Here is a 26,983-nt window from a genome sequence, read left to right as displayed (position 1 = left end):
CACTGAAGGAAACAAGGAAGGAAGCAGCCTATGAGGCGCGGAGGAGGCTGTGTGAGTGTTGGAATGGGTCACGGCTTTGTTCAACAGTAGGAGGGGAGGGCTGACGGCTACAGTCGCTAAAAGTGTAAAATACAATCAGCCGGGCGAACTATCCTGTCATATCTTTGTGTAACTGTGTTGCAACGTAACTTCCAGATATTTGTTTCTCCTGGACTCGAAGGATTTCGTCTAAGGGATGTCAAAGCGAGTGCGAAGCAGAGAGGTCTGCGCTGATTGCAGTGCTCCGGGTACGATGCCAGACAAGCTAGCTGTAACGTTAGCTACCCAGCTAACCAGCTAGCCCCCACTATAAGTTATCGGTGTGTCTTGTTAGCCTGCCTAGTTACTGCTTCTGTACTAACAATTAGCATTTAGCTGAATTGCTAATTGTAGCGGTTTTATTTTTTCTTGTGGAAACGTTAGGTGTTTTTTTCTTCCTCTTTTTTTTCCCCTTTTTTTGAAGGCGTGCCTGTGTAATCACATTAACCTGTCTTATTCTGAACTAGTTGCTTGACTGCATTGGTTGTCGGGTTACAGTAAGGTTAGTGGTGCGTTAAAGGCAGTATTATTTAATTTCTTAAATAAGACTGCTCAGAAGACAGCGCTAACTTGCTGATAATCAGTAATGCCGCACAGTGGGTATTAATGCTTGTGAAAACGTTTCTTGATTATGTCAAAGACTTGAGGGTGGGATACAGCAGTCATGTGTTACTGCAAGTCAGCGAATATCTTCGTCTGGTTAGAGGGAGTTACTGCTCTGGGTTAAGGCTGTCTGTTACGTTATTCATCAAATATTAGACTCATGGGTTAAAAAGCACTGTATCTGTATCGTAGAACCTCGCTGGGCCTCTGTTAACAGGGGTGTGTTGATCTGCGATGAGTGCTGCAGCATCCATCGAGGTCTTGGGAGACACAGCTCTCAAGTCCGACATCTGACTCATTCTCCGTGGCCACACTCACAGCTGCAGGTGGGGAAGCGGGGACACGATCTCCATAAATCAAACGCAAAGATGCAAATGAGTACAGTCTGTTCTGCATAATGCAATATGTAAATATATAAGAGGACCATGTATGACTAGGAATCCCCAAAGTAAACGTATTTTCTGCCTGTTCTAAAAATGTTAATGTGCTTTCTTGTTTCAGATGGTTCAAACACTGTATGGCAATGGAGCTAATTCCATATGGGAGCACAGTCTTCTGGATCCTTCCTCTTCAGTGAGTGGGAAACGCAAAGCCAACCCACAGGACAGAGTGCAGTAAGTTTTATTTGATTTTATTATTTTTTTAATATGTCATTGCTGGTTTTTGGTATACTTGATTGCACTTTGATATAAAACTGTATTGGCAAAATTGATTTTCTTTGCTAAGGTCATTAAACATGCCTAATCAGCCTGCTCTACCATGAACGTCACTCACGGATAGTCAGTCTTAACTTACTTGGAGAACTTACTTGATCAGCTGGCAAGCAGGTTAGAAAATAAATATATCTGCAGTGCGGTCTAGCTGATCAGCTACATGATCATGCAAGACTCTGAATTTTAGAAGAGTACCTCCTTTAAAGGTAATGCTTTTTGCGAGGAGTGTTTCCCATCCTTTAGAAGTCATAATACAACAAAAACAAAATCTGCGAAGCAAAGAGATTTGATGTAGTAAAGCCTGTTATAAACACCATGTCAGTCTGCTGTGGAGCTTGGGGAGTAAAGATAAACAGTCAGCCACATGTAAGCACAGCAGTGCTGTGTCTGACCTGCACACTTGGAGCAAGCGCTTTCACAACTTCTTCTCAAATGCAATTTCTGAGATGGACGCTATCTTATAAGGTTTCCACCACAACCACTTTCCCCGAGAAACATTTTAAGGATCTTGGGTGCTCAGCAGTTTAAACTGGAAACAGGCTAAATTTAGTTCCTTAAGGTGTAGTTTGAAATGTTTAGTTCCAGGTGTTTTAAAACCACTGGAACTGTGGGGGAATTCTGCTGGGACGAATGCTGCTTAGTGGTTAATTACAGACAATTCAACTGCTTTAAATTCTGTTCAACTTCATTCACAACATATGGATTTACGTTGTTTTTGGGATTAAGAAAGTTAGGGTATTTTTACTATAACTATTCTTTTGTATTTGCGTATATATTTTGTATTAAAACGTGCAATGACAGATACACTGGAGTTTGGATGTGACTTAAATTGCACCCCTAAGATTCTTGGCTTACGTGAAAGCCAGACAAATCTAGCCTTGTGGCGGTATGGTGGTTTACATGACTGATACGTTTCTCTGCCATCAATTAGGCATGCACCGATACCGATACTGGTATCGGTATCGGGGCCGATACTGTAAAATGTGTGTGTACTCATACTTGTAAAAGTTAACCGATACCATGAACCGATACCAACTTAGGGTTGCTGGTCATTCCTGTTGTAATCTTTTAGATTGGCCACTAGGGGGACATGCCGTGCTAAGGCACAGGATTAGGCGAGTGAGACTGGCGGCTCCAGATAAAAAAGAGAAACTGGAGGCTGCTGTAGCTAGGCTAAACAAAATGTCAGCAGTGTGGACCAGAACAGCCAACTTTAAATCAGGTTTTGGAAAAGCAACGAAAAATGTAAAGAGAAAATCCACAGGCAGTTAAAATAACAGAGGCTCTGACTCATTTTATTGCTCTGGATGACCAGCCACTGTCGGTTGTGGAAAACATAGGATCGCACTGTCTTCTCAGCATACTCGAGCCGCGATATGAAATTCCCAGCCGCCCATACATCAGGGAGATAATGGTGCCAAAACTTTCTGAAGAGGTAAAGACAAGCAGTGTGTGCGCGATGTCAGTCCTCGGTTTAACGGCACAGTGGACTGATGAGGAGTTTGTTCGTCAATGCCAAATACTTTCGTTATTTTGTTTGTTTGTTTACAATATGGACACTCTGCAATAATTTAAGTTTATTTTATTCTCAAACCTAATTTGTATTTATTTTATTCCAAACAGAAGTGTTTATTTATTATTCTGAAAGCTGGAGACAGTGCCCAATAGTTCAGTGATATTTTGTTGAATTACAATGTGGACACTCCGCAATAATTTAACAGAAGTGCTTATTTTTTACTTGAAATTTTATTTTTGTGGTCATTTTTATTAAGATTTTATTTTTTATCGGCAGAGAATAAAATGAAACCTGTCTTCCAATTCATTGCGTGTGTGTGTGTGTGTGTGTGTGGTAAAAGTATCGGTTTTTGTACTCTGTATCGGCAAGTAGTCAGATCCAAGTATCGGTATCGTATTGGTTTGAAAAAATTGGTATCGTTGCATCCCTACCATCAATGTAATGCTGCACATACAAATCTGCAGTCCATTATTTAATGTTTCCAATTTAAGTGTTAGCTTCTCGTCAGTGTGTGTCTTAATCATAAACAAAGATAAACAGTGATGTGCTCACTTGAAAACATGTAATTAATGTCCACATTTTGAGATTGTGAGAGTCTCTTGTTGTTTCCAGTCCTAATAAGACAGAGTTCATCAAGGCAAAATATCAGATGCTGGCGTATGTACATCGGATGCCTTGTCGGGAGGATGACAGTGTGACTGCAAAAGACCTCAGCAAGGTGACAATTTTCTCTGTTGTTTCATTTAAACGTTCCTCTTGTAACACTATTAGACGTTCAAAAAAAAAGAGGATCTTTGAGACTTTATTGTATTACAGCAAGTGCTTGATTTTAATGTTGATATCTGACCAGTTCCTGCAAAATCCAGTCATGAGTTTCCTCAAACTTAACCTGGGCTACTAATATTATGTAGCCCCTCCCCAATGTCACCAAACAGGGCATGGACATGGGGGTATCCTGTGGAGGAAGTTGTCCTCCTGTGGATTGTGAGGGATTGTCGGGTGGGGTCTGTGTAGGTCAAACCTATTCTGGTGCATCCTGTGGATGATTGATTGGATTAGGTTCTGGGGAATGGCAGGCAGAAGGCAGAGGAGTGTACTATAAAGCAACATTAATGGCTTAGGGGACTATGTGAAGATTAAAATCAGAGTTTTCTGTGTCCATGTTTTTTACCTGGATTATTAACCATGGTAACTTATGCTGAACACCTAACCGGGTCGGGAACAGGGTATGTTCTGAGTCTTAATTTAAAATCATCTGGAAGTGCCACGTTTTCAGTGATTCTTTTATTTATAGCATGTTTTAAGTCCTATGTAGATTCTGTGCTGGTGGCATACTTTTTATATGTGCAGCTTGTTAAGCCATAACTTACTAAAATTACTGAATGAAGTGCTAACTCTGTGCGTCACATTGTCCTGGGAATGTGCATGTATTGATTTGTTGACGCAGAAAATGTTTTAATGTTGTTCTACTTGATTGTAATCTGCTTCTAAGTCTCTTTTACTCTGCGGGAATTCAGCAACTAGAACACAGAACACACACCAAGAACACCTGTTCAGTCAATAAAATAAATTTCACTTTCCATGTCGCCTTTATTAGGCTGTGGGATGGTAAGATTTGTTGTTAAAATGTATCCAGATTAAAGCACAGAGAGCGCACTCGGCAATAAAAAAACAAAACAAAACACTAAATTGAATTAAAATGTTTGTATTATCACTCTGTGTACTAAATGCTAGATTAAGAATTTTTTTTCCTGCATTAATTTCTTGCCTGATTTGCAATAGTGTTGCATTTTACTGATGCAGTTTTTATGTCCTTTATAGACTTTTAATTACCCTTTTATATGACCTGTAAAACGCCACTTTTTATGTGACCGTGAACAGAGCCTGAAGCAGACACTCTGCTTAAAAGAGGAAGCTGGTAACCACCACTGTGATATCCGTGATCTTCAACTGGGGTTTGAATGGTTTTTGAGACCGCTCAGCCAAAAAAAACCTGGCTGTGTTGAACTTTTTGTAGAATGGCGTTTCGTTAAATGTCTTGGGCTGCTGCTGTCCTTGGGCTGTTCCTGAAATTTTTTATAGTGTGCAGGGACTGTTGTGCTGCCGGGGAGGCACCTTGTATGGCGATGCGGCTGGTCGTGATGTGTATATGTATATCTCAACAGAGTACTGCATTAAAAAGAAATAACCTGTCACCACAGTTATAAGAAGGCCTAAAGCCAACACAGTGTCTTCATAATCAGCTGTAACTGATTTTAAACAAGGTTCTTGTTAAATGTCTTTCAGCAACTTCATTCCAGTGTCCGTACTGGGAACCTGGAGACCTGCCTTAGACTCTTATCTTTAGGAGCTCAGGCTAACTTCTTTCATCCAGTAAGTTTGGGGGAATAAGCAGAAAGTTGATTTGGAAGTGGGCGTGATAATACTAATGATTAACCACTGTTTTTTTTTTTTTTTCCCCTTCAAATTTTAGGAGAAGGGAAACACCCCACTACACATAGCAGCAAAAGCAGGTCAAATATTACAAGCGGAACTATTGGCAGTTTATGGAGCTGATCCTGGAGCGCTGGACTCGAGTGGGAAGACCCCCATTGATTATGCAAGGTAATGTATAGCCTGTATTTTTATTTTAACACCTTCAAATGTTCTGATAAAAGGTTTGGGGTTTTGTTTTGTTTTGTTTTTTTTAGGTGAGAGCAGTAGAAATGTTATATTGACACTTGATGATGTTAATACCACAAGATAAATTTAGAAGTTTCACTTTTAAGTGGCATTCTGCTTTCAAGCATTTAAGTGGATCATATGTTGTAGTCAAGCAAATTCAGGAGCCTTGTTCATTTTCTGCATGTTGGGAAAATGACTTCAGGCATATGTCTTGTATAGAAAACACAGCAAGCTGCGAAACAGTATTTGACGTTGTAAAGTTGGGATTCCTATGTGTAACTGGTAGTGCAGCTGCAAGCATCACCTTAAGAGATGCAGTCCAGCTCATTAGTGGCTGTGATACAGGAAATGATGCACAACATGCAGATATAAAAATACACAGGAAAAAAAAATAGCTGTGCTCTAGCTTTACATGTTGTATCTTGTGGAAATGTTAGCCTGATACTTAAACAGCAAGTGACAGAAAGTAGCCAGCAATACACAGCAGAAAAGGACAAACACAGCTAAGCTGGAAATGGAGGGGAGGGGGGAATATTGTCACCCGCTGAAATGGCTAAAATATTTAACATGCCTTTTACAATGCTAAACAAAAAGTGGCTTTATGTCCGAATCTGACTAATTCAATGGAACGAGCAAGGCAGAAGAGAAAGGAGGAATTCAGTTGTGCAGTGAGCTGATGACTCAGCTTGTTTAGTTTATAGTAAGTTTCAATTTAGCTCAAGTTTTAAAAAAAAAAATTGTCCGTGTGGACCTTGATATTTATCTTCAGTCTCATCCGCTCTGTTATCATTTCCTCAGCCAGATCAAACTGGAATCTAACCAAAATCTACATTTGATTTTGAAATATAATTATTGATGTGTAAACTGACAGCGAAGACAACAGATAAGACTATGGAAGCTTGTTTCCAACACTGGGGGAAAAAATATTGGTTTGAACTTTACTAACTCAAAAACAACCTTTTAAAAGGGTTTATTAACTTGAAGCTATCAAATAATAACCTGTAATTTTGACTTTCAGATGGCAAAAAAAAAGTGGCAGAAAGAGGCTTCCATAAAAGACGGGGTCATTTAAGGTGGGACTTAAAGGGGACTTTAGTCATTTGCAGTGCAAAAGATACTGGAATGTTTTAGACTTCTATTTACAAATGGTCCTCAGCAAGATTAAAAGTGTCAGGGTGCATTAAAATGAAATGCAGTCGGCACACATTGAGAAAATCTCACTTTTAAGTTCATTTAGTCCACAATTTTGAATCTAAAGGTCATTTAAGACTCATCTTCACTCAGAAATACTCACACTAACTCCAACATAATACCAGTGGTGTGAGGCATTTTTACATTAGTTTAACAGATTACAACATGTTGTTGTTATTCCCTGATCTATGATTACTACAGTAACATTGCCTTAATAGTTCAGTGCAGACTAACTGGCAGACAATCTGGTGGCTGTCACAGAGCTTACAGGTTTTAGTTGAAGGAGATTTATCAATGACTCTACTATTACACTGATGACTGATTAGCAAAACAGTTACGTTTACATAGTGTAAGAAGACAAGATAACGCATAGATGAGATGATTAGACTTAATGTGCTCTGCTGTGTGGTTTGATATTGTCTGTATGAATGAGGAAATTAAATAGCGTGTCTGACTGCTGGTTAAAGCGTGGGAGGTGAAACGTCACAGAAGACCTCAGTTTGTTGAGGAAAGCCTGCCAATGAGCAAGTTACTTTCAGAGAGTCTGTTACCCTGGTAACTCACTCAGTTTAAGGTAACGCTCCTCATTGAACGTTTACTGAACCCGTCCCCACAGCCTGCAGAAACCGACAAGCAGAACGTGTTATTTGTGATGGTTTTCATCAAATTGAATGTTGTAGTGCTGTAATAATTTTTTTTTTTTGTTGTGAAACAAAATTATTTTGAAAATCATTCCAAATAGTGGAATAGTATGGGAGTACATCATTTAAAATCTGATGTTGACATTGTAAGGCATTGTAAGGTACCTGAGATATTTTTAGCTGTAGTTCTTTAGCATATTTCTGAAACTTGACCTTTTTATTCCTTACCTCTGCAGACAAGCTGGGCATCAGGAGTTGGCAGAGAGACTAGTGGAGATCCAGTATGAACTCACTGACCGGCTAACATTTTACCTTTGTGGACGAAGACCAGGTAAATGCAGTAAATCAGTCAAGCACAGCTGCAGCTTTGCATTAGAGGAATGTATTCAATAGCTTTAAAATGGCTTTCAATCATTTTTATGCAAGTAAAATGAGTTTAACAACATAAACTTTTAAAAAATAACTGGAAAAAAAATACAATACGATACAAAATTGGAAAGATAAAACAAATTACAATAAAATTAAATCATATATGATTTAAAAAATTAAACAGATTACATACATATCACCAACTTTATAAATCACCCCTTCCAACTTTGTGCTATCCTCACCACACTAGTGGGCCAGTCCCTGCCAAAAAACCTCCAACAACTTTTGATTGTGAAAATATTTGAAACGTTATCTCTTCATTGTTGTGCTACAGATCACAGAAATGGGCAACACTTCATCATTCCTCAGATGGCAGACAGGTAAATGTTAAAGCTTTTAATTTGAAAAAAATTGAGATCTGGTAATGGGTTAATGTGAGTTTCCGTTGATATACGTTAACCATCTTATTTTTCTTGTGCTGCACTGGATGGATAAGAAATAAGTAAGTTTCTCATTTTTGCCACGAGGCACTGTTCTTGTGAGTGTGGAGCCTTTTTCTGCAGGATAAATAAACTTTGTTAATTTCTCCGTTTAAAGCAGCCTGGATTTGTCAGAGTTTGCAAAAGCTGCAAAGAAGAAGCTGCAGTCGGTAAGACGTTTTTACATGGGATTTGTTTCCCGTGACATTTACAATGTAGCCTCTTCTTCATCTGCTGATTATTCTTTAAGAAACAGAAGTGCTAATTCTGCTTACTTTGCCGTAGCTAAGCAACCATCAGTTTGAAGAGCTGGCCATGGATGTTTATGATGAAGTCGACAGAAGAGAAACGGATGCAGGTTGAATTACAAGAACTGTTTTACAAAAAAAAAAAAAATCACACCATCTATAAAGCTCTTTTACCTTTTATTTAAACATTATGTGCGTCTTGCTTTTTTCAGTGTGGCTGGCCACTCAGAACCACAGCACGCTGGTAACAGACACCACAGTTGTGCCTTTTCTGCCTGTCAATCCTGAGTACTCATCTACCAGAAACCAGGCAAGTGCTGGCACCTTATGTCCTCATGTTAAAACTTCAGTTCTTTGTGTGCGACTAGTAGATTTGGTAAATGGTTTGGTTTTAATCTATTTGCTTTCTCAGGGTCGTCAGAAATTGGCAAGGTTTAGATCTCACGAATTTACCACACTGGTCATCGATATTCTAACAGATGCTAAGCGACGGCAGTGGGGTAATTCCTGTGAAAGTCCCAAAGGTAGGACATGATTATTTTCCACTTGTAGCACTTGTTAAATTCCCCTGCTAATCTACTTTTGTTTTTTGGGCTATATTAAGTTTGTAAATGTCCTGCTTAGCATATGAACAGAAGAACATTTTAAAAAGTAGCAAGCAGTGGGGGGAACCTAAATTTGTTGGCCTATAATAAGATGCAGAAAGTGTTTTCTTTGTAGTTCAATGTGGAGCGAAATATAGACAACGCTACGGTACACAGGCAACAATTAAAGTTTCAACCATGTGTGAAAAGGGGCTTAATAATGTCCTGCATGCTGCAACTCACAGAAAACCAAGAAAAATTGTAGGAGGTCACTATAAAGAATGCTGGGTGTTGGATTCAATCAATAAAAAGGGATTGAAACAGCTGCCTGTAGCCAGCACTGCTGTTTGATCCCTAGTCCTTTGATCTTCGGCTCTGCTTTCAGATAATGTGGAGCTGATCCTTCAGGGAATAGACGGTCACCACAACAGTGAGGGCCAGGATAATGACCAGCCAGATTACGACAGTGTGGCATCAGATGAAGATCCGGTCCAAGAGGCAACATGTGGAGACAGCTGCAATGATGGAAGGACCAAGGTTAATGTCTCTTGAAGCCTGTTATTCCATTGCTTACTGTAGGCTTTACTTGTAATACAGATCAAATGAATCTCATCTTATGTCCGTATGCATGTTTCACTGCAGAGCTCAGAGTCTTCTGATCTGTCTGATGGACCAATCACAGTGCAAGAATTTATGGAGGTGAAGAGCGCCCTCACTGCATCAGAAGCCAAAATACAACAGCTTCTGAAAGTCAACTGTCACCTTAGTGAAGAGCTACGTTTGATGCAGAGCAAGGTTAGTTAAGACGCAAAAGTTGAGGTCACTTTATGTGTTACACTTTATGTCTGTGAAGGTTCTCAGTCATCCAGGTCATCGTAGTCTAAGGAGCTTGGAAAGAAAAGCGTCTGGACTTCTTTAAGTTGCTTGAAGACGTTTCACCTCTCATCCGAGAAGCTTCTTCAGTTCTAAGGTCAAATGGCCGAGAGTCCCAGATTTAAACCCAGTGGGAGTATCCCCCCAAAGAGGGACAAAGGACCCCCTGGTGATCCTCTAATCACATGAGCCAAGGTGTGAAAGCGGGTGTGGGACCTAATCAGCCAGGGTTTCGGGTGAGCTCATTGTTAAACCTGGCCCCACCCTATCATGTGAATTCCTGAGGTCAGATGGCCCAGGATGTGAGTGGGCGTTAAGGCGTCTGGGAAGGGATCTCAAAACTGGATTATAGATGGCAGACAGTTGGTGTCGTAAACCACCGCCTCTGTTCAAAGATGGTCGCTCACAGTGGACATAGATGGCCTCTTTCACTCCTCTTTCAAACCATCTGTCCTCTCTGTCCAAAATGAGAACATTGGCATCCTCGAAAGAGTGACCTTTATCCTTAAGATGCAGATGGACTGCTGAGTCTTGTCCTGTGGAGGTGGCTCTTCTATGTTGTGCCATGCGCTTGTGAAATGGCTGTTTGGTCTCTCCAATGTAGAGGTCTGGGCATTCCTCGCTGCACTGTACAGCATACACCACGTTGTTAAGTCTGTGTTTTGGAGTTTTGTCTTTCGGGTGAACCAGTTTCTGTCTAAGTGTGTTGCTGGGTCTGAAGTACACTGGGATGTCGTGCTTGGAGAAAACTCTCCTGAGTTTCTCTGATACACCAGCTACATAGGGGATGACAACTTTGTTGCGTCTGTCTTTCTTATCCTCCCTCGCTGGTGTCTGATCTTCTTTTCTGTGCATCTTTGCTGACTTCATGAACGCCCAGTTAGGATAACCGCATGTTTTGAGTGCTTCCTTTACGTGTGTGTGTTCCTTCTTTTTTCCCTCAGGCTTAGAGGGAACATGTTCTGCTCGGTGGTGTAGGGTCCTGATTACTCCAAGTTTGTGTTCCAGAGGGTGATGGGAGTCAAAGAGGAGGTACTGGTCTGTGTGTGTGGGCTTCCGGTAAACTTCAATGTTGAGGTTGCCGTTTTCTTCAATGTGCACAGCGCAGTCCAGGAAGGGCAAGCAGTTGTCCTTTGTGTCTTCCCTGGTGAACTTGATGTTTTTATCCACGGCGTTAATGTGCGTAGTGAAGGATTCCACTTCTTGTGTTTTGATTTTGACCCAGGTGTCGTCTACATATCTGTACCAGTGGCTGGGTACTCTCCCTTTAAAAGAGCCAAGAGCCTTTCTTTCCACTTCCTCCATGTAAAGGCTGGCTACAATAGGTGACACGGGGGAGCCCATGGCACGGCCATGTTTTTGTCTGTAGAAACCCTCGTTGTACTTGAAATATGTAGTGGTGAGGCAGAGGTCTAACAGTGTGCAGATCTGATCGGGTGTGAAGTTGGTCCTGTCCTCCAAGGCGCTGTCTTCTTGTAGTCGTTTTCTGACAGTCTCCACTGCCTCCGTGGTGGGTATGCAAGTGAAGAGAGAGACTACATCAAAGGACACCATGGTTTCATCTGGGTCCAGGGTAAGTTTCTGGACCTTGTCGGTGAAGTCCGTGGAGTTCTTGATGTGGTGTGGGGTGTTCCCCACCAGAGGTGCAAGGATGGTAGCAAGGTGTTTCGCAATGTTGTAAGTGGCTGAGTTTATGCTACTGACTATGGGTCTGAGAGGGACCCCTTCCTTGTGGATCTTAGGAAGTCCATAAATGCAGGGTATGGCATCCCCTGGATAAAGGCGGTGATATGTGAGGCGGTCGATGATTTTGTCCCTTTCAAGGTCTTGAAGGCAAGATTTTGTGTCACATCGTCTCTGGTGTTTCTTGTTCTGGTTATAAATTGCATAATAACGTTGCTATTTAAACATAACACCCATTAGCTTAATCCTTAAAATGTGTTTAACGCGTAATCTTAGTATAACCCAACTCAGGGTGTATAGATGAGATGTATCACTGTCTTTACCCTAAAATGCTTTCTTGACTCTACACAGTCTTAAATGGTTTAACTATATATATATGTATGTATGTATGTATGTGTATGCATGTATGTATGTATGTGTATATATATGCATGTATGTATGTGTGTGTATATATATGCATGTATGTATGTGTGTGTATATATATGCATGTATGTATGTGTGTGTATATATATGCATGTATGTATGTGTGTGTATATATATGCATGTATGTATGTGTGTGTATATATATGCATGTATGTATGTGTGTGTATATATATGCATGTACAGTGGCTTGCAAAAGTATTCGGCCCCCTTGAACTTTCCCACATTTTGTCACATTACAGCCACAAACATGAATCAATTTTATTGGAATTCCACGTGAAAGACCAATACAAAGTGGTGTACACGTGAGAAATGGAACGAAAATCATACATGATTCCAAACATTTTTTACAAATAAATAACTGCAAAGTGGGGTGTGCGTAATTATTCAGCCCCCTGAGTCAATACTTTGTAGAACCACCTTTTGCTGCAATTACAGTTGCCAGTCTTTTAGGGTATGTCTCTACCAGCTTTGCACATCTACAGACTGAAATCCTTGCCCATTCTTCTTTGCAAAACAGCTCCAGCTCAGTCAGATTAGATGGACAGCGTTTGTGAACAGCAGTTTTCAGATCTTGCCACAGATTCTTGATTGGATTTAGACACCAGACAGGTCAGGGATAAAGTTATTGAGAAATTTAAAGCAGGCTTAGGCTACAAAAAGATTTCCCAAGCCTTGAACATCCCACGGAGCACTGTTCGAGCGATCATTCAGAAATGGAAGGAGTATGGCACAACTGTAAACCTACCAAGACAAGGCCGTCCACCTAAACTCACAGGCCGAACAAGGAGAGCGCTGATCAGAAATGCGGCCAAGAGGCCCATGGTGACTCTGGACGAGCTGCAGAGATCTACAGCTCAGGTGGGGGAATCTGTCCATAGGACAACTATTAGTCGTGCACTGCACAAAGTTGGCCTTTATGGAAGAGTAGCAAGAAGAAAGCCATTGTTAACAGAAAACCATAAGAAGTCCCGTTTGCAGTTTGCCACAAGCCATGTGGGGGACACAGCAAACATGTGGAAGAAGGTGCTCTGGTCAGATGAGACCAAAATGGAACTTTTTGGCCAAAATGCAAAACGCTATGTGTGGTGGAAAACTAACACTGCACATCACTCTGAACACACCATCCCCGCTGTCAAATATGGTGGTGGCAGCATCATGCTCTGGGGGTGCTTCTCTTCAGCAGGGACAGGGAAGCTGGTCAGAGTTGATGGGAAGCTGGATGGAGCCAAATACAGGGCAATCTTGGAAGAAAACCTCTTGGAGTCTGCAAAAGACTTGAGACTGGGGCGGAGGTTCACCTTCCAGCAGGACAACGACCCTAAACATAAAGCCAGGGCAACAATGGAATGGTTTAAAACAAAACATATCCATGTGTTAGAATGGCCCAGTCAAAGTCCAGATCTAAATCCAATCGAGAATCTGTGGCAAGATCTGAAAACTGCTGTTCACAAACGCTGTCCATCTAATCTGACTGAGCTGGAGCTGTTTTGCAAAGAAGAATGGGCAAGGATTTCAGTCTGTAGATGTGCAAAGCTGGTAGAGACATACCCTAAAAGACTGGCAGCTGTAATTGCAGCAAAAGGTGGTTTTACAAAGTATTGACTCAGGGGGCTGAATAATTACGCACACCCCACTTTGCAGTTATTTATTTGTAAAAAATGTTTGGAATCATGTATGATTTTCGTTCCACTTCTCAAGTGTACACCACTTTGTATTGGTCTTTCACGTGGAATTCCAATAAAATTGATTCATGTTTGTGGCTGTAATGTGACAAAATGTGGGAAAGTTCAAGGGGGCCGAATACTTTTTCAAGCCACTGTATGTATGTGTGTGTATATATATGCATGTATGTATGTGTGTGTGTATATATGCATGTATGTATGTGTGTGTGTATATATGCATGTATGTATGTGTGTGTGTATATTTCAAATCGCAAAGCAGTATTTTATGTTATAGATGTTTGTGATGTAAACTCAAATCCTATGTCAGATCTTAAAAGGCAAGCCACAGAGGACATTTTGCTCCATAGCATAAATCTGCAATGATTATTTAGGAACCACCTAAATGCAGAAAAATAACTGGAGTTAGCTTTTTTCCATTACACAAATGTCAGCAAGTTAGGTTCCTGACTTGTAGACCCACAACCCACAACTGTCTAATTTATACTATTTATTTCAGGCATGCCGCATCACTCACTTCCTCATATCTTGGTATTTCGAAAGTCCCTCTTTTCCCCGGTGGTATTCAAACATGCACATTTTTACAGTTCTACGTGTTTTGGGAAATAATCGTGTGTACTTTTCCCTTCTCTCTGGCAGAAAAGTAGCTAGGCAGAGCCGAACAAAAAGCCTGTGGATGTAGAGACTGAAGTGCAACAAAATCAGTCAACAAAGGCGCTTTTTTTTTTTTTTTTTTAAGAGAAAATATACATTCAAGTTCTTACAATACTGATTGATAATAGGAAAAACAGTTTCTCTATTACTGCATTTTCTGATGTAATTTGTGTTATATGTTACATCAGTCATTGTTGCACTCAGAAACATAAACTAAAGCAAAGGACAAAATTGTAGACAACCCAGTTTTTATGTGGTCTGTACCCCTTGTGCTTCATCAGAATCCCAGGTTTATTTTATTGATGCCTCTCAACTTTACGTCGGGTATGTCTGGTATTTTTAAATGTTGACTTGATATGCTTATTGATATGCTTATTTTTACATAGTAATACCTACTTTTTGTTTCTTGAAGCTGTTTTTTTTTTTCCAGAGTGTAAGCACTGTTTGTGTAAATAAGGGCAACCCCCTCTGTGGCACTTTATCAGGGGGTGTCGCACTTCAAGATGTGTGGTGTTTTTTTTGTTTGTTTGTTTGTTTGTTTTTGTTTTTTCAACATACATTGTCAGCATTTCATTTGTCAAGGAAGCAAGCCTTTTGTTGTTTGAAGGACCTTGAGCAGAAACAGGAACAAAACAGAGATGAAGATAAGATGAACCTTATCCGAATAGCTTCCCACCTGGAGGCCTAGCTGTAATCTATTCTATTATTGATGCCGCGCCCGGCTTTTGTGTGGAGATCAGCTCACAGTTAAGAGTCAAATTGAAAGATGTTTTTGTTCTCTACAGCTGAATTCCCTGCAGACTGAAAACACAACACTGCGATGGCAAACCCCCAGCGGACAGCAACACCCCCAGGGCCTCTTTGGTCGACAGCAACCTCGCGGAGGCCGCGCCAGGTCCATGTATGAGACGGGCTCTACTCCAAGGCAGTACCCCCACCGAGTCGACACGGCTCGGCATGACGATGGAGTCATTTTACAACCCTTCCCTACCAATGTAAGCACAGAAGTACCACTGTTTTCATTCTTACCATTTACCAAAGTGGTGATGCCTTGCTTGGGGCTGGTGTTTTTTTGTTTTTTTAATTCATTAATTCATTCATTCATTGCATCTCAATAGAGTATGCTCAACTTGGTTTGACCCCTTTCTAGATTGGTAGGGGTCCTTTGGGGACGGCTGCTTCCTCCCTTCCTACCTTCCCCTCTTCCCTCTCCTGGTCGTGGGATGAGAGATCTCGAAGGGTTAAGTACTGAAAATTCCCGCGGCTCAGAGGCAGCCCCAGGGGATGGTGAAAACTGTCCTCTTTGACCCCACAGTCTTCTCTCTCCTGACCTGTGTCTATAAACTGCCTTTTCTCAGCATCTCCTGCCTGCATGCATGCACTGCAGTGCCTCTGCTACAGTTCAGTTTCTGAACAACCCCAGCTTCTCATTGTCAAAAGTGCTGACATGTTGCATCAGAGATGGCTGCTTGAATAATCCGACAGCTGAATCCAGTATATGTGAAAGATGTATAACGGATCACCACATTGTGCTTTTTAGGGATAACTTTCCGATAAAACAGAGGACAGTTGACACCTTCGCGTCTACTAATCGCATCCTGGGCAGTGCAGCTGTGCTCCGCCACGTGAACTGATTGTATCGTTTCTGCCTTTTTTTTTCTCTTCACAGTGAGATGTCTTAATAATAATGAGATCACAGGTTTGATTTCAGAATTGCATGTTTCTAATTTCTGTGCGGCCACATTTGCTGCTGTGATAATAACTTTGTCTAATCACATACAGTATATACTGTGTTTGATTGACTGTTGTCCTCTGACATTCCTACAGGGCTGTAGTCTGGAAGGACAGAGCACAGTGCTGGAGAATGACTATGACACTACACCCAATCACTCTGAAATGGAGGAGAGTGGGTAAGATCTTCTTCTGTTAACTGTTGATTTTAAAGACTAAAACACAATTTTCTCTGTATAGGTTTAAAATGAAGGCCACTTTGATCACAAATATAAAACATCAAAGAAGCCCCTTTGCAAGATTTGCTTACTCTCTCCTGAAAGAAGTGCACGCATCACATTTTTTTAATATACCAACTGCAAAAGGAACAAGTTATGAGTTAAGGTTAAAAAAAAAAAGGATAAGCCTTTCCCCCTGTTTCTTGTCTCGAGACATGACAGTATTGATGGAGCGGAAGCTTACAAAGTTAAAGGTCACATGAATGGAGAACGGGAAGCCAGATGTGGATTAGTTTTGACAGGTGTTTAGGAAAAAAACGGCTTTGAGCCGTACAGCCTGCCTGCACGGTTCAATGAAATAATGTACAGTTTCCAAAAATATTTTGACATATAAGCCAAATTCTAACATTTATGAATTTAGATAAGATTAACCTTATTTTAAAGAACAAATAGGAGTAAATCTAATGAAGTAAGGGTATACCACTTACTTGTTAAGAAATGCTCTACTAGTCTCTTGAGAAGCAGCTGCCCAATGGAAAATGGGAGATTAGGAGCAACTGAACTTTCAAAATAAGAGCAAGGGGATGTTCCACTAATAAAGCCATTGCATTATTCCCCCCAATTATGAAAAAATGGCATTAAATTGCAGGATGTGTAGTACCAGTCAAAAGCTTCACCGTTCAAGCGAAATCTGTCGGGAAACACTGCACCCACCTACTGGCTTCACTACAGATCACAGTTATTTAGAACATTGTCCTCTGTAATTTATCGTCCTTTAGCTTTTAGAAGCCTGACCCTGACTTTAGCCTGAAGTCAACCAGTTTCTGTAAAAAGCTGTTTCTTTCACAAAGTAGAGTTTTTCTTTTATCCAAACTCCACCCAACAGGTACTTTGAGGTCAACTCTCTGTGTGATACTTTTTGTTTTCATCTTGATTTCATTATCCTCTTCAAAAGATCCACCTTTGTTGTATAATTCATTGTTTGGTGGGTTCTTTACGTAACACTCCTGTAAGAAGATCAGTTGTCAGTTCTCTGTTTTTACTTGTAGCAGCCCTCTTGCTGCCTCTGAAGCAGCCCACCAGGAGGAGGAGGGCGAGGAGGATGCCACCCTGCCTTGCACAGAGGACGTCATCTGTAAGACGGAGCAGATCACTAAGAACATCCAGGAGCTTCTGAGAGCTGCCCAGGAGACCAAACATGAAAGGTATTGAGCAGTTATATGAATAACACGTAATGTGATATTTATACAAAATGAGCCAAGTTATATTTCAAAAACATCTGAAATTTCTAGCTATTCAAAATAAAATCTTTTCACCCGTTGCACTGTGAACCTCAGTTTTTCCATCGTCTGGCTCAGATTCCATGCTTGTATTTCTGTCATTCTGCCTGATTTGTTTAAGAGCTGACTTTGCCCAGGTGCTTTTAGGTCAGTGGTTTTCAAAAGTTGTGTATAGGGCCTTGGCCTGGATGATGCCAGCTTGCATCCTAAGGAACTAAAAGTCTCCTTATTTTCACCTGAGTTGCAGAGTGAATACAGTTACTCACATATTGGTGAAAACCAAGCAGGACTCTGATTTTCAGCCCTGTTTAGGATCCCTCTGTGTGAGTCTACCAAGTGTGGGTCTTAGGTCTGTCAATGCAGCTAACAGGAAACAAACAGCACATGATCTTATTTTCCCCTGTGGCTTGCCAAGTCCACAGTAGTTACTTGTTTATTAATAAGTTCTTTATTATTTTACTGTAGTTTTTTTTTTTTTTTAACTGTTCCACACTGCTACCTGTTTTCCTTTTTGTAGGTTATTGCTTACATCGTCCTACTTTTTCTTTTGTGTAAATATCTTGAGATTAACAATGTTTCCCATCTAGCTCCAGGGATATGAGCAGCTACGTGGTTAAATGCTGCTGAACTTGTGTGTCGCTTCTAGAAGCACTAGCCTGTACTAAAATAACAGTTCATATTTTATTAATGAACTAGAGCCATTGTCTCTCTGGGATGGGAAGTTGTAAATAGGAACAGTGGAAAGTATAACGCACAACAGCCGTGTGAGCCAGCACGATTCTGCTCGACTAAACTGGCATACAACCTCTCAACTGAAGAAGTGTGTAAACAAACAAGGACAGGCTGCTGGTACTAGCATGTTAGCACTGCCTACGTTAGTCATGTGGGTGCACGACAATCAGACATTATATGTGTGTACACATTTGAGTGACATAAAAAAAATTTGATTTGATTATTGAAAAATGTTTCATTCAAATGGCTTTAAAAGATAAATTACATACATCAACTGTTTCAGTCTGTTCACATTTTTAAAACGTTGTGCTGCTGATCAAGGCAGCAGATTTTAAAATGGTGTTAAATAAATGTCCTTCATGGTGTGGCCCTGCACAGAAATGCCATTCACTGCTTTCATAGAACAGAAAGGTGCCAAGTTCTGTTTTTAAATGACCGCTTATTCTGTATTTATTTACTGTACAACTTTGAAAACAGTTGAATGAAATCCTAAATAGCCAAATACTATTACACCCCGTTGCTCTTTTTGATCGTTTTGAGAAAGGTTTGTGGAAAAAAATTTACCCATTCATCCTTTTTGTCTCCTCCTACTGCAGCTTTCTGCCTTGCTCTGAAAAAATCTGCATGGCTGTGACAGAGATGGCTGCCCTGTTTCCCAAGGTAAGATGACTCCATTCCAGCAGCTCAGTGTCCAATGGAACAATTTGCTTTGTCTGACAACAGCTGAAGGCAGTTTTTTTTACACATGAACTCCTGAAAATGTCAGGAGAATAAGGTCGGGACATTGTCAGAAGCGGCACTTTATCACATGTAGCACGCAACAGGATATAATCTTTATTAAGCCAAATACTCTTTGAGGGTGTTGCTTGAGTGAAACTCGCTATATTCTCACATCAGACGGACTTTGTAATAGAGACCCAACAGAGTAAAGAGTGCTTAATGTCTGATCCGACCAGATCTGACATTTTGTTCTCATAGCTTGGCTGGATGTGTGAAAGCAGCTTAAAATTATTTGTCCAGATAGGTGGCACCTGCTTGTTCCATTGCTTGTATTGGATCTTGTTTTACCATCTCAATATTTACCTTGTGGTAGTCGCATAGAAATCCAGTGCCTGCCTAGCACATAAAGTGATTACGAACGCTTTCATCTCCTCGCCTTATCAAATCTCCTTCCCTCCTCCCTTCAGAGGCCGTCCTCAGAGACAGTGCGAGGGTCTCTGTGTCTGCTGACTTCAAGCGCTAGCCGGCTCCACGGAGAGTGCCAGAAGGCCGCAGAACACAACCTCAGTCCGTCAGACATCCAGCTGGTCACTCAGCAGGTCATTCAGTGCGCCTATGACATAGCCAAAGCTGCCAAACAACTTGTTACTGTGACAACCAAAGAAAACAACAACTAATTAAAGTCCAAAGACACTCCCAATGCGCCAAACATACAGCATATAAATGATATTAATCAATGGTTTCCTTTTTTCCCCCCATATTAATCAGTGTAAGCTTTTGTGTACATTCCTAGAGGTGGAGAAAAAAAATATAACATGCAAAATCATAGCTCAATCAAAAACTTTATTTATTTTGTTGTTTTTATACCATGGTAATGAAAAAGTATATATATATATATATATATATATATATATATATATACATATATATATACATATACATATACACACACAGGGGGGAAAAACTACTTGTTCTTTACCTCACAGATTGAATCTATTCAGTTTCCAGAAGTGCAGTGTTGCCTGTGTATATAAAAGCAATTAGAACAAACAGTTTTGCATTATCCGTTTCCTTCTAGAGGACACCATCAGTCATTAGCTGTGCTCACTGAGGTCCGCTTTCTGGTACTCATAGACGATCAAAAGTCTTACCTAGCAGCAATGATCAGAACAGATGAGCTACTCCAATCACAATGTTTGTTTTGTCTTGTTTTTCTTTAAGAGACAGTTACAGTGTTCATTGTTCTTGAATCGTTGTGGTGTTGCTTGCTTAAAGTTCAATTGTTTGTTCAGTAAGCCAACTGTGATTATAAAAGCAGCTTCAGTGTATCGAGCACCGTGTGAGTGTCCAGACTTTCAGTCCATCCAGCAACTCCAGCAGTTTCAGTCCGTCTGCTGGTTGAAAAAGTGTTTATAAGTAAAGTATCAATAGTTTTTGGGGTTTTTTTCTTTTTTGAGTTATAATGTTACAGCCATACTTAAGATGTTCTGTGTGTGTGTGCGTGTGTGAGCGTTGGCCTCAGTGGCCTGTGTGAAATCCATTTTGAATCAGTTTTACTAGCGTTATGCAAATATGTAAGATGTATGTATCCATGTAATTCTTTATCAGAATAATCCAAATGCTATTCTATTTATAAACTGTATGTCATACCTCTAAGAAAATATCAATGTTTATTTTCATAAGCTTTGGTTTAACACGATGCTCGTCGCAGGCTAACATTTTTGTTCTGAGGTCTGGGACGTCTCAGCCGGCAGTTAGTTATAGGAAACGTGTGGTCTGTTTATTTTAGTGTGGTGTTTTAACTCCAGTATTTTAGACGCTTCATGTGGTCGAGTATGTACCGCCTACGGCTTACAGCCAATGATAATGTAATTGTACCCTCAGTTCTAGAATAGTTGTTGTAGAACACGGGTCTAATGTGACACTCGCTGTGAGCCAGATGTGTTTGAACCAGGGGTGGAAGGAAAACTGGAATACGCTGCACGACAAGTGGACGGCAGGGTTGTGCTCTTATTGCAGGGTCCTTACTGTGCAATTTAAAGTGTAATGTAATTGGTGCTAGATAAAGGAAAAAAACAAATTAATTTATCACTGCTCAATTTCCTTAAAGAGGACTACCTGTTAGAATGTGTTAAGAGAAAATCTAAAGCGCCTGTTTAACTGTAACCACAGCAGTATGAACATGCACATTCATTTCTATCTAAAACTGCTTTCTTAGGTGGCTGGGTGAGGATTAAAAAGACACTTAGAACTATCCTTAAAACGTCTTCAGTGCACATGAGTATACTGTTCATTTCTGGTTAGTTGCTTAAGTCTTCTTAGATGTGTTTTTGACAGAATATTAAACTATTTGTCAAGGTCTGCATACTGTTTTTTTCTTTAAAAATAGTTTTCACTTGCATCACATGATCTAGAAGCTTGTTCATGTCACAGAGATCAGTTTTTTAAAAATGTTTTATTACTGTTTTCTAAGTCTTTTTGGTCTGGTCTTGGTGGTCTGGTGAGAGTGATTACTTACATTTAGCTTTATTCTACCATTGTACTGCATCCTTGTTATTTTCTCCTTAAGGTTGCAAAGCAGGGGTGTCAAACTGTGGGCCACTTAAAGGTCCTAAAGTACACATTTAATAAACTTTTCAATTATAACAGTGATGATGAGCAGTTGGAGATGGCTCAAGAAACTGGTCTTGCTACTTTTTAGTAGCAGGTAGTTCAGTGTGTTGACAGATTTTTACACCAGATCCTGTTCCTGATGCAACCCCTAAGGGTTTTAGGTCTCTTCCCAGGATTGAACTTGAGATCTTTTGGTTATTAGGTGACTGTGTAAACCTCAACACTCAGAAAAATAGGTGCAAGTTTAACAGTACGTGTCCGTTTTTCTACATTATAAAGAACTGAAACCCATCAGCAAAACTGCTCTCTGGTCTTAAACTTTAAGAAATAAATGCATAATTAAAGAAGCACTGACGGCTCATTATCCAGACTCATTTCCAGAAAATGTGCCAGTTTTAGTAAGGACTGTAAAAATGGGGAATGTTATTCCATTAAACTGTTATTTAATGGGATACTAAATATTTAAAAAAAATGTTTTCGTATTACTTGGTGTAGCTTGGCAGGCCACGAATGATATCCGTGTTAGAAATAAAGCTTTAAAACGTATAAAAATACTGTTAAAAGTTTGCATTTTTCTGCCCTCCTGGACTCAATTGGACCCTTTGGCGGGCTGTTCTGCCCTCTGTAACCTATGTTTGACACCTGTGTCTTAAAGGAAGACTAGGTTTTACTGAATAGCATGGTCTGGTCTCACCTGGTCTGGTAATAGAGCATTATGTAAAGTATACAGGTGGTTACAGCAAACCTAAGAAGGCTGTCTTTTAGAAAATAAATACCACTGCCATTCATCTCTTAAAAACCAGCTATAGTACCTCTGTGAACAAAATGTAACGCAAAAAGCAATTTAAGTAGCATATAAATACTTTTTAGACTGCTATTTTTAAAAGCACATAAACTAAATGACTTTATAATGTTATAATGCACGTATTCAGTTACTTCCACCCTGGAGTCAAACCCGTCATTTAACTCCCTGTAACTTGGAGCCTGCCCTACCTGTGGTTCACATCAATCCCTGCCTTAGGTATAATAAAGTCATTCATACCTCATCTTTTCTCCTCGTCTTATTTCTTTGTGTGTGTGTGTGTGTGTGTGTGTGTGTGTGTGTGTGTGTGTGTGTGTGTTGTGGACATTCACGAGCGTTTTCACCACGCTCGTGAATTATTTCCCACCTGTTGGTGAAGAGCGAAAGTGGCCGGTTGCGCTTCCCCACCCATCATAAGAACATAGTTCCGGGTTCTTCTTAGCCGAGAGCTGCTCGCTGCCGTTGCTCTTCTCTATTCGCCACGCTCATAAGGAAGGATCATGTCGCTTTTAATGGAAAATCAGTTCGGTGAACTGCCCCCTGACAAGGCGATCGACACGAAGACATTCCTGGACACTGTCTCTCATATCCCTGCGTTTTTTGGTGAGTGCAACTCCATCTGAAGTCATACAAAAGCACGTAAGGTGACTTTGCGACTTCCCTCGCGTCGCTACGGTGTCAGCCTTCGTACTTGGCTGACTTTTTTTTATTTAACTACCTCGTCTGACCACCTGAGCTTGGTTTCCACGTCGGGACGTGGTTATTTCACTTCAGAAATTGAGGTGTCGGGTCACGGGGACCATGTCAACCAGCTGCGACCGTTTCGCCTATAGAGAAACTCTTTGTTGACTCTGTGAACAGAGCACACATTGCCCTCATTGTGACTTAACTGAAACTGTGCATTCACGGCATTTTTTTTTAGCCCTCTCTTTGTAAACAGCTGATTGGCATTCATCCCCTCCTCTGAGCCGGGGACATGTCAACTCATTCATATTTTATTTGCCCTGCTCTCAAATGTCTCGTTTCTTTTTCAGACTGCTTAGGATCAAAAGTGTTTTCAATCATCAAATCAGACATTAACGGCAATATAACGGTAAGATGCAGGCGGGCATATCTATTTGTGTTACTGTAAGGGATTTAAATTAGAGACGGGTGCAGCTCCGACATGCAAACTGAACTCAAATGTGCATTTTTAGAAAATTAGAGCGGTATATGTCACTAATCCCGCAAAGTACACCACCCTGGAGGACATTCTGGTGGCAGAGCGAGAAGCCCATGGAGCAGAGTGGCCTAAAATTGGAGCAACGTTAGCTCTGATGTGGCTGAAGAGGTAAGGTCCTCCTGAACTCAGAGTTGTGTCATATTGTCTGTTCAACTTTCGTCTAGTGAAATGAATGTCTTTATATACTCCGTTTCTCCTGCAGGGGTCTCTGTTTCATCCAGATTCTGCTCCAGAGTTTGGCAGACGGGGACAGAGATGAGAACAACCCCAACCTCATTCGGGTTAATGTCACAAAAGCCTATGAGCAGGCACTGAAGCGATACCACGGCTGGATTGTTCAAAAGATTTTTAATGTGAGTAACACGTGGAAGAAATTCATTGTTTGTTGTTGTGACACAACACAGAGACCACCCCAACCGCACCCAGACTGATAAGAATCAAGAACTGGTTTCAGATTGTGCAGTCCACTGGAATCGCCTCATGCTGGCGTGTTTTTCTCTACACTGCATAAAAATGCTTTCAGATTCATTACAACTGCGTTTCACTTTGAAGCGTTGTAACCTCAGGTGCCTCACCTTATGAGGCTCTTGAGCCCATCCCTATGTTGTAGTCCCACATTCTGCAAGTGTCCCAAATCTTGTCGCCAGCACTACATCCAAGAGGGAAAAATTGCAGTTAAGCTGTGGAGGTGATGGAACCTACCACAAAAAAAAGGAAATGCAGTTGGGGAAACTACTTCTAACAGATGATGTTAGCAACTATGAGAATATGGCTGAAGTCTCATGTAACATTTTTAACTTATTGGTATAAGAAGGGATGTCAAACTCAGTCTACATTGTGGGCCACATACAGCCCTTTGTGATTTACATGCTTAATCCATGAGATGTTTTGTTATGAGGGAAAAGAAGAACAATTTCAATAGGAAGTCTCAATTTTTCTACATGATGGAGAATTGCTGCTGTAGTACATGACAGAAGTCTGTCAGCATGACTCCCTGGGCTCAAATTGTAATAAATAAATGTGTAGAATTACAGAAAAAGTTCAGTTAGCTCATTGCCCAGACGGCTCTGTAATTATAAAACTGAGAATTGACAGAAAATTACCTTGTTTTGTTTTTATTGTAGACCCACTGTAAAATCATACATTTCCATAGTAGATAGTGTAACCTTCTGTCATTTCATTGTATCTATTACTTAATTACTTTTGCATAACATGAATGGCCATGGTAGAGGTCTTTATCATTAGGAAAATCTGTCAAACTGAGTTAAAGTTTAAAATCTATGCCCTAATTTACATTTCCAAAGCCGTCCAATGTGCCCTTATTCACAAGCGGTCTCTAAACTGGGTGGGATCGTATGTATGTTTTAACAAAATGCCTCAGTTTTTTAAATTATAAAGAATTGAAAAATCCGTCTGCAAAGCTTTTGGGGCGTACACTGAAAGAAATAAATGCATAATTTTTTTTTTAAAAAGCACTGACAGGTGGTGAATTGGACTTTGCACTGCAATAAAAAAAACCCCAAAAAACAACTTTAGGTAATTTCTGACCTCCATGCCTTATGTTTGACACCCCTGGTATAGGTGATACAGTATAAGTATAGGGAATACAGGAGTATACAAATATTAGATCAACTTTCCACTTCCTCTAACCTCCTTTGTCTTTTTATTGCATGTACTTTGCAAGGTAGTTAAGAAAGTGGCATTCAAATAAAATACAGCTGTTGCCAAACCCGTAACCTACAAACCTTTGAGTGTTTATTTAGTTTGGCAATGTCAAAATGTGTGTAATGTGTCCCACACAAACACTCTTTGCCCCACAAATTGTTGTTACACTCTGGTCACCTTACTTGCAGCCCCCCTTTTTTTCTCTATGTTGTTCTGACATTGTGTGGAGATTCAGATAAAATGGGTGCATAGGTCTATTCTTCTACACAGAAAATTGATTAGGGATCAATAAAGGATAAACAATGAGACTCATAAGCAGGCTCAATAATGGCATTTGTACCAACATAATCTTATCAATATTGTCTCCTAAGCTGATAAGGCTTTTGGTCCTGGGTTAATAGATTATATCAAAAGACAATCCACAGCAAAGCACTTTCATTACATGCTATATAATGTTGCATACATACACCCATATCTTCATAGTTTTCATTAAAATCCATTTAACCTTTCAGTAAAACCAGCTTCTCCATCTTTTTTCGTTTTTGTTTCGTAGGCTGCGTTACTTGCAGCTCCCTACAGATCAAACTTTCTGAAGGCTCTGTCGAAAGGAGAGGAAGTGAAAGAGGAGGACTGTCTGGCAAACGTGCGTCAGTTCCTGGTTAATTACACAGCCACTATAGATGCCATCTACGAGATGTACACAAATCTAAACGCCGAGCTGGACTACACCGTTTGATGTCCCGGCACATGGCTGGACCGGACGCGCAGGAGTATCCTGCATCACTCTCAGGTTTCGCAGACGTCCAGTTGTTTTTATTAGGACTGGGTTTTTTTGTGTGTGTCCCTCCTTGGGTGGTATTTATTACTTTGATGATGCAGTAATCATTACGAGCACTGTGAATTTGCTCTCAAGATGATGCCTTAATAAAATGAAGTTTAAAGTCTTTTTTTGTTTGTTGTTGTTATTTTATTTCAACTTACTACTGCAGCTTTTTATTTTAATTTTTGGGTGGGTTACTGCTTTAACAGACTTCTTCACCTTTAACTTTAGTTCCCGTCCATGTCTTACATTCAAATGTTCTCCACCTCCATCCATGAGCCTGGGAAATTATATATTTTACCATCCCATATTATTAGGTTTTTAAATTTCCGGATTTCAGAGTGCCTTGGTGTCACTGAACGAATGTTTTGAAAATATTAAATATAATAAGAATATATATATTTAATATTCTATCTATAAGTTCACCTGTAAAGAAAAGCTAGTAGAAGTTTTTTTTTTCTTTTTAAATCCGTCTAAGGGCTTGGAGTTTGTGCTGTTATTGTTCAGCAGTAGGGTGTGACATGTGTAAGCTTTGTTTGCATTGTTGTGTGACCTGTTGTGTGAACCTGTAGTTCTAATTACGTGTCAACTGCTTTAAAACTTTTTTTTTTTTTTTGTTAATGTCTGAAGCTGTTTTTCATTTTATGTCATACAGCCAAGTCATGGTTCATGTGTACGTTGACTCATTTATTCACCAGAGGCGTGTTTTCTAACTGAATACTTTATATGGTGTTTGTTTTAGAAGAATCATCTGTGATCATATTTCTTAAAACTGACTCAAA

At 40.3% G+C, this 26,983-nt stretch overlaps 2 protein-coding genes across 6 annotated transcripts; both read left to right on the top strand.

The window, feature by feature from the left end:
* The first annotated feature begins 58 nt into the window (after positions 1-58).
* Positions 59-22,732, top strand: git2b (G protein-coupled receptor kinase interacting ArfGAP 2b). Of its 5 annotated transcripts, none has more exons than XM_063478540.1 (20): positions 59-287; positions 874-1,007; positions 1,183-1,295; positions 3,523-3,628; positions 5,197-5,283; positions 5,384-5,514; positions 7,643-7,737; positions 8,110-8,155; positions 8,376-8,424; positions 8,540-8,612; positions 8,715-8,812; positions 8,915-9,026; positions 9,472-9,623; positions 9,729-9,881; positions 15,184-15,393; positions 15,549-15,638; positions 16,226-16,308; positions 17,397-17,552; positions 18,956-19,019; positions 19,547-22,732. In XM_063478540.1, exons 1-20 carry the CDS (start codon positions 236-238, stop codon positions 19,754-19,756), a joined length of 2,214 nt encoding a protein of 737 aa, XP_063334610.1. In that variant the 5' UTR covers positions 59-235; the 3' UTR covers positions 19,757-22,732. The 5 variants fall into 5 exon arrangements, with proteins under 5 accessions (XP_063334610.1, XP_063334609.1, XP_063334613.1 ...); XM_063478539.1 differs by having other exon boundaries at positions 8,373-8,424; XM_063478542.1 differs by having other exon boundaries at positions 269-359; positions 8,373-8,424.
* Positions 22,733-22,927: 195 nt separating this feature from the next.
* Positions 22,928-26,568, top strand: LOC134632068 (glycolipid transfer protein-like). Its single transcript, XM_063480655.1, has 5 exons — positions 22,928-23,097; positions 23,529-23,587; positions 23,691-23,824; positions 23,919-24,069; positions 25,935-26,568. The coding sequence occupies exons 1-5, from the start codon at positions 22,995-22,997 to the stop codon at positions 26,115-26,117; spliced, it is 630 nt and encodes a 209-aa protein (XP_063336725.1). The 5' UTR covers positions 22,928-22,994; the 3' UTR covers positions 26,118-26,568.
* The last annotated feature ends 415 nt before the right edge of the window (positions 26,569-26,983 follow it).

Source organism: Pelmatolapia mariae, linkage group LG7 (genome assembly GCF_036321145.2).
Source record: "Pelmatolapia mariae isolate MD_Pm_ZW linkage group LG7, Pm_UMD_F_2, whole genome shotgun sequence".
Classification (NCBI taxonomy): domain Eukaryota; kingdom Metazoa; phylum Chordata; class Actinopteri; order Cichliformes; family Cichlidae; genus Pelmatolapia; species Pelmatolapia mariae.
The sequence above is the reverse complement of the archived record's forward strand: the minus strand, read 5'-3'. Positions and strand labels throughout refer to the sequence as shown.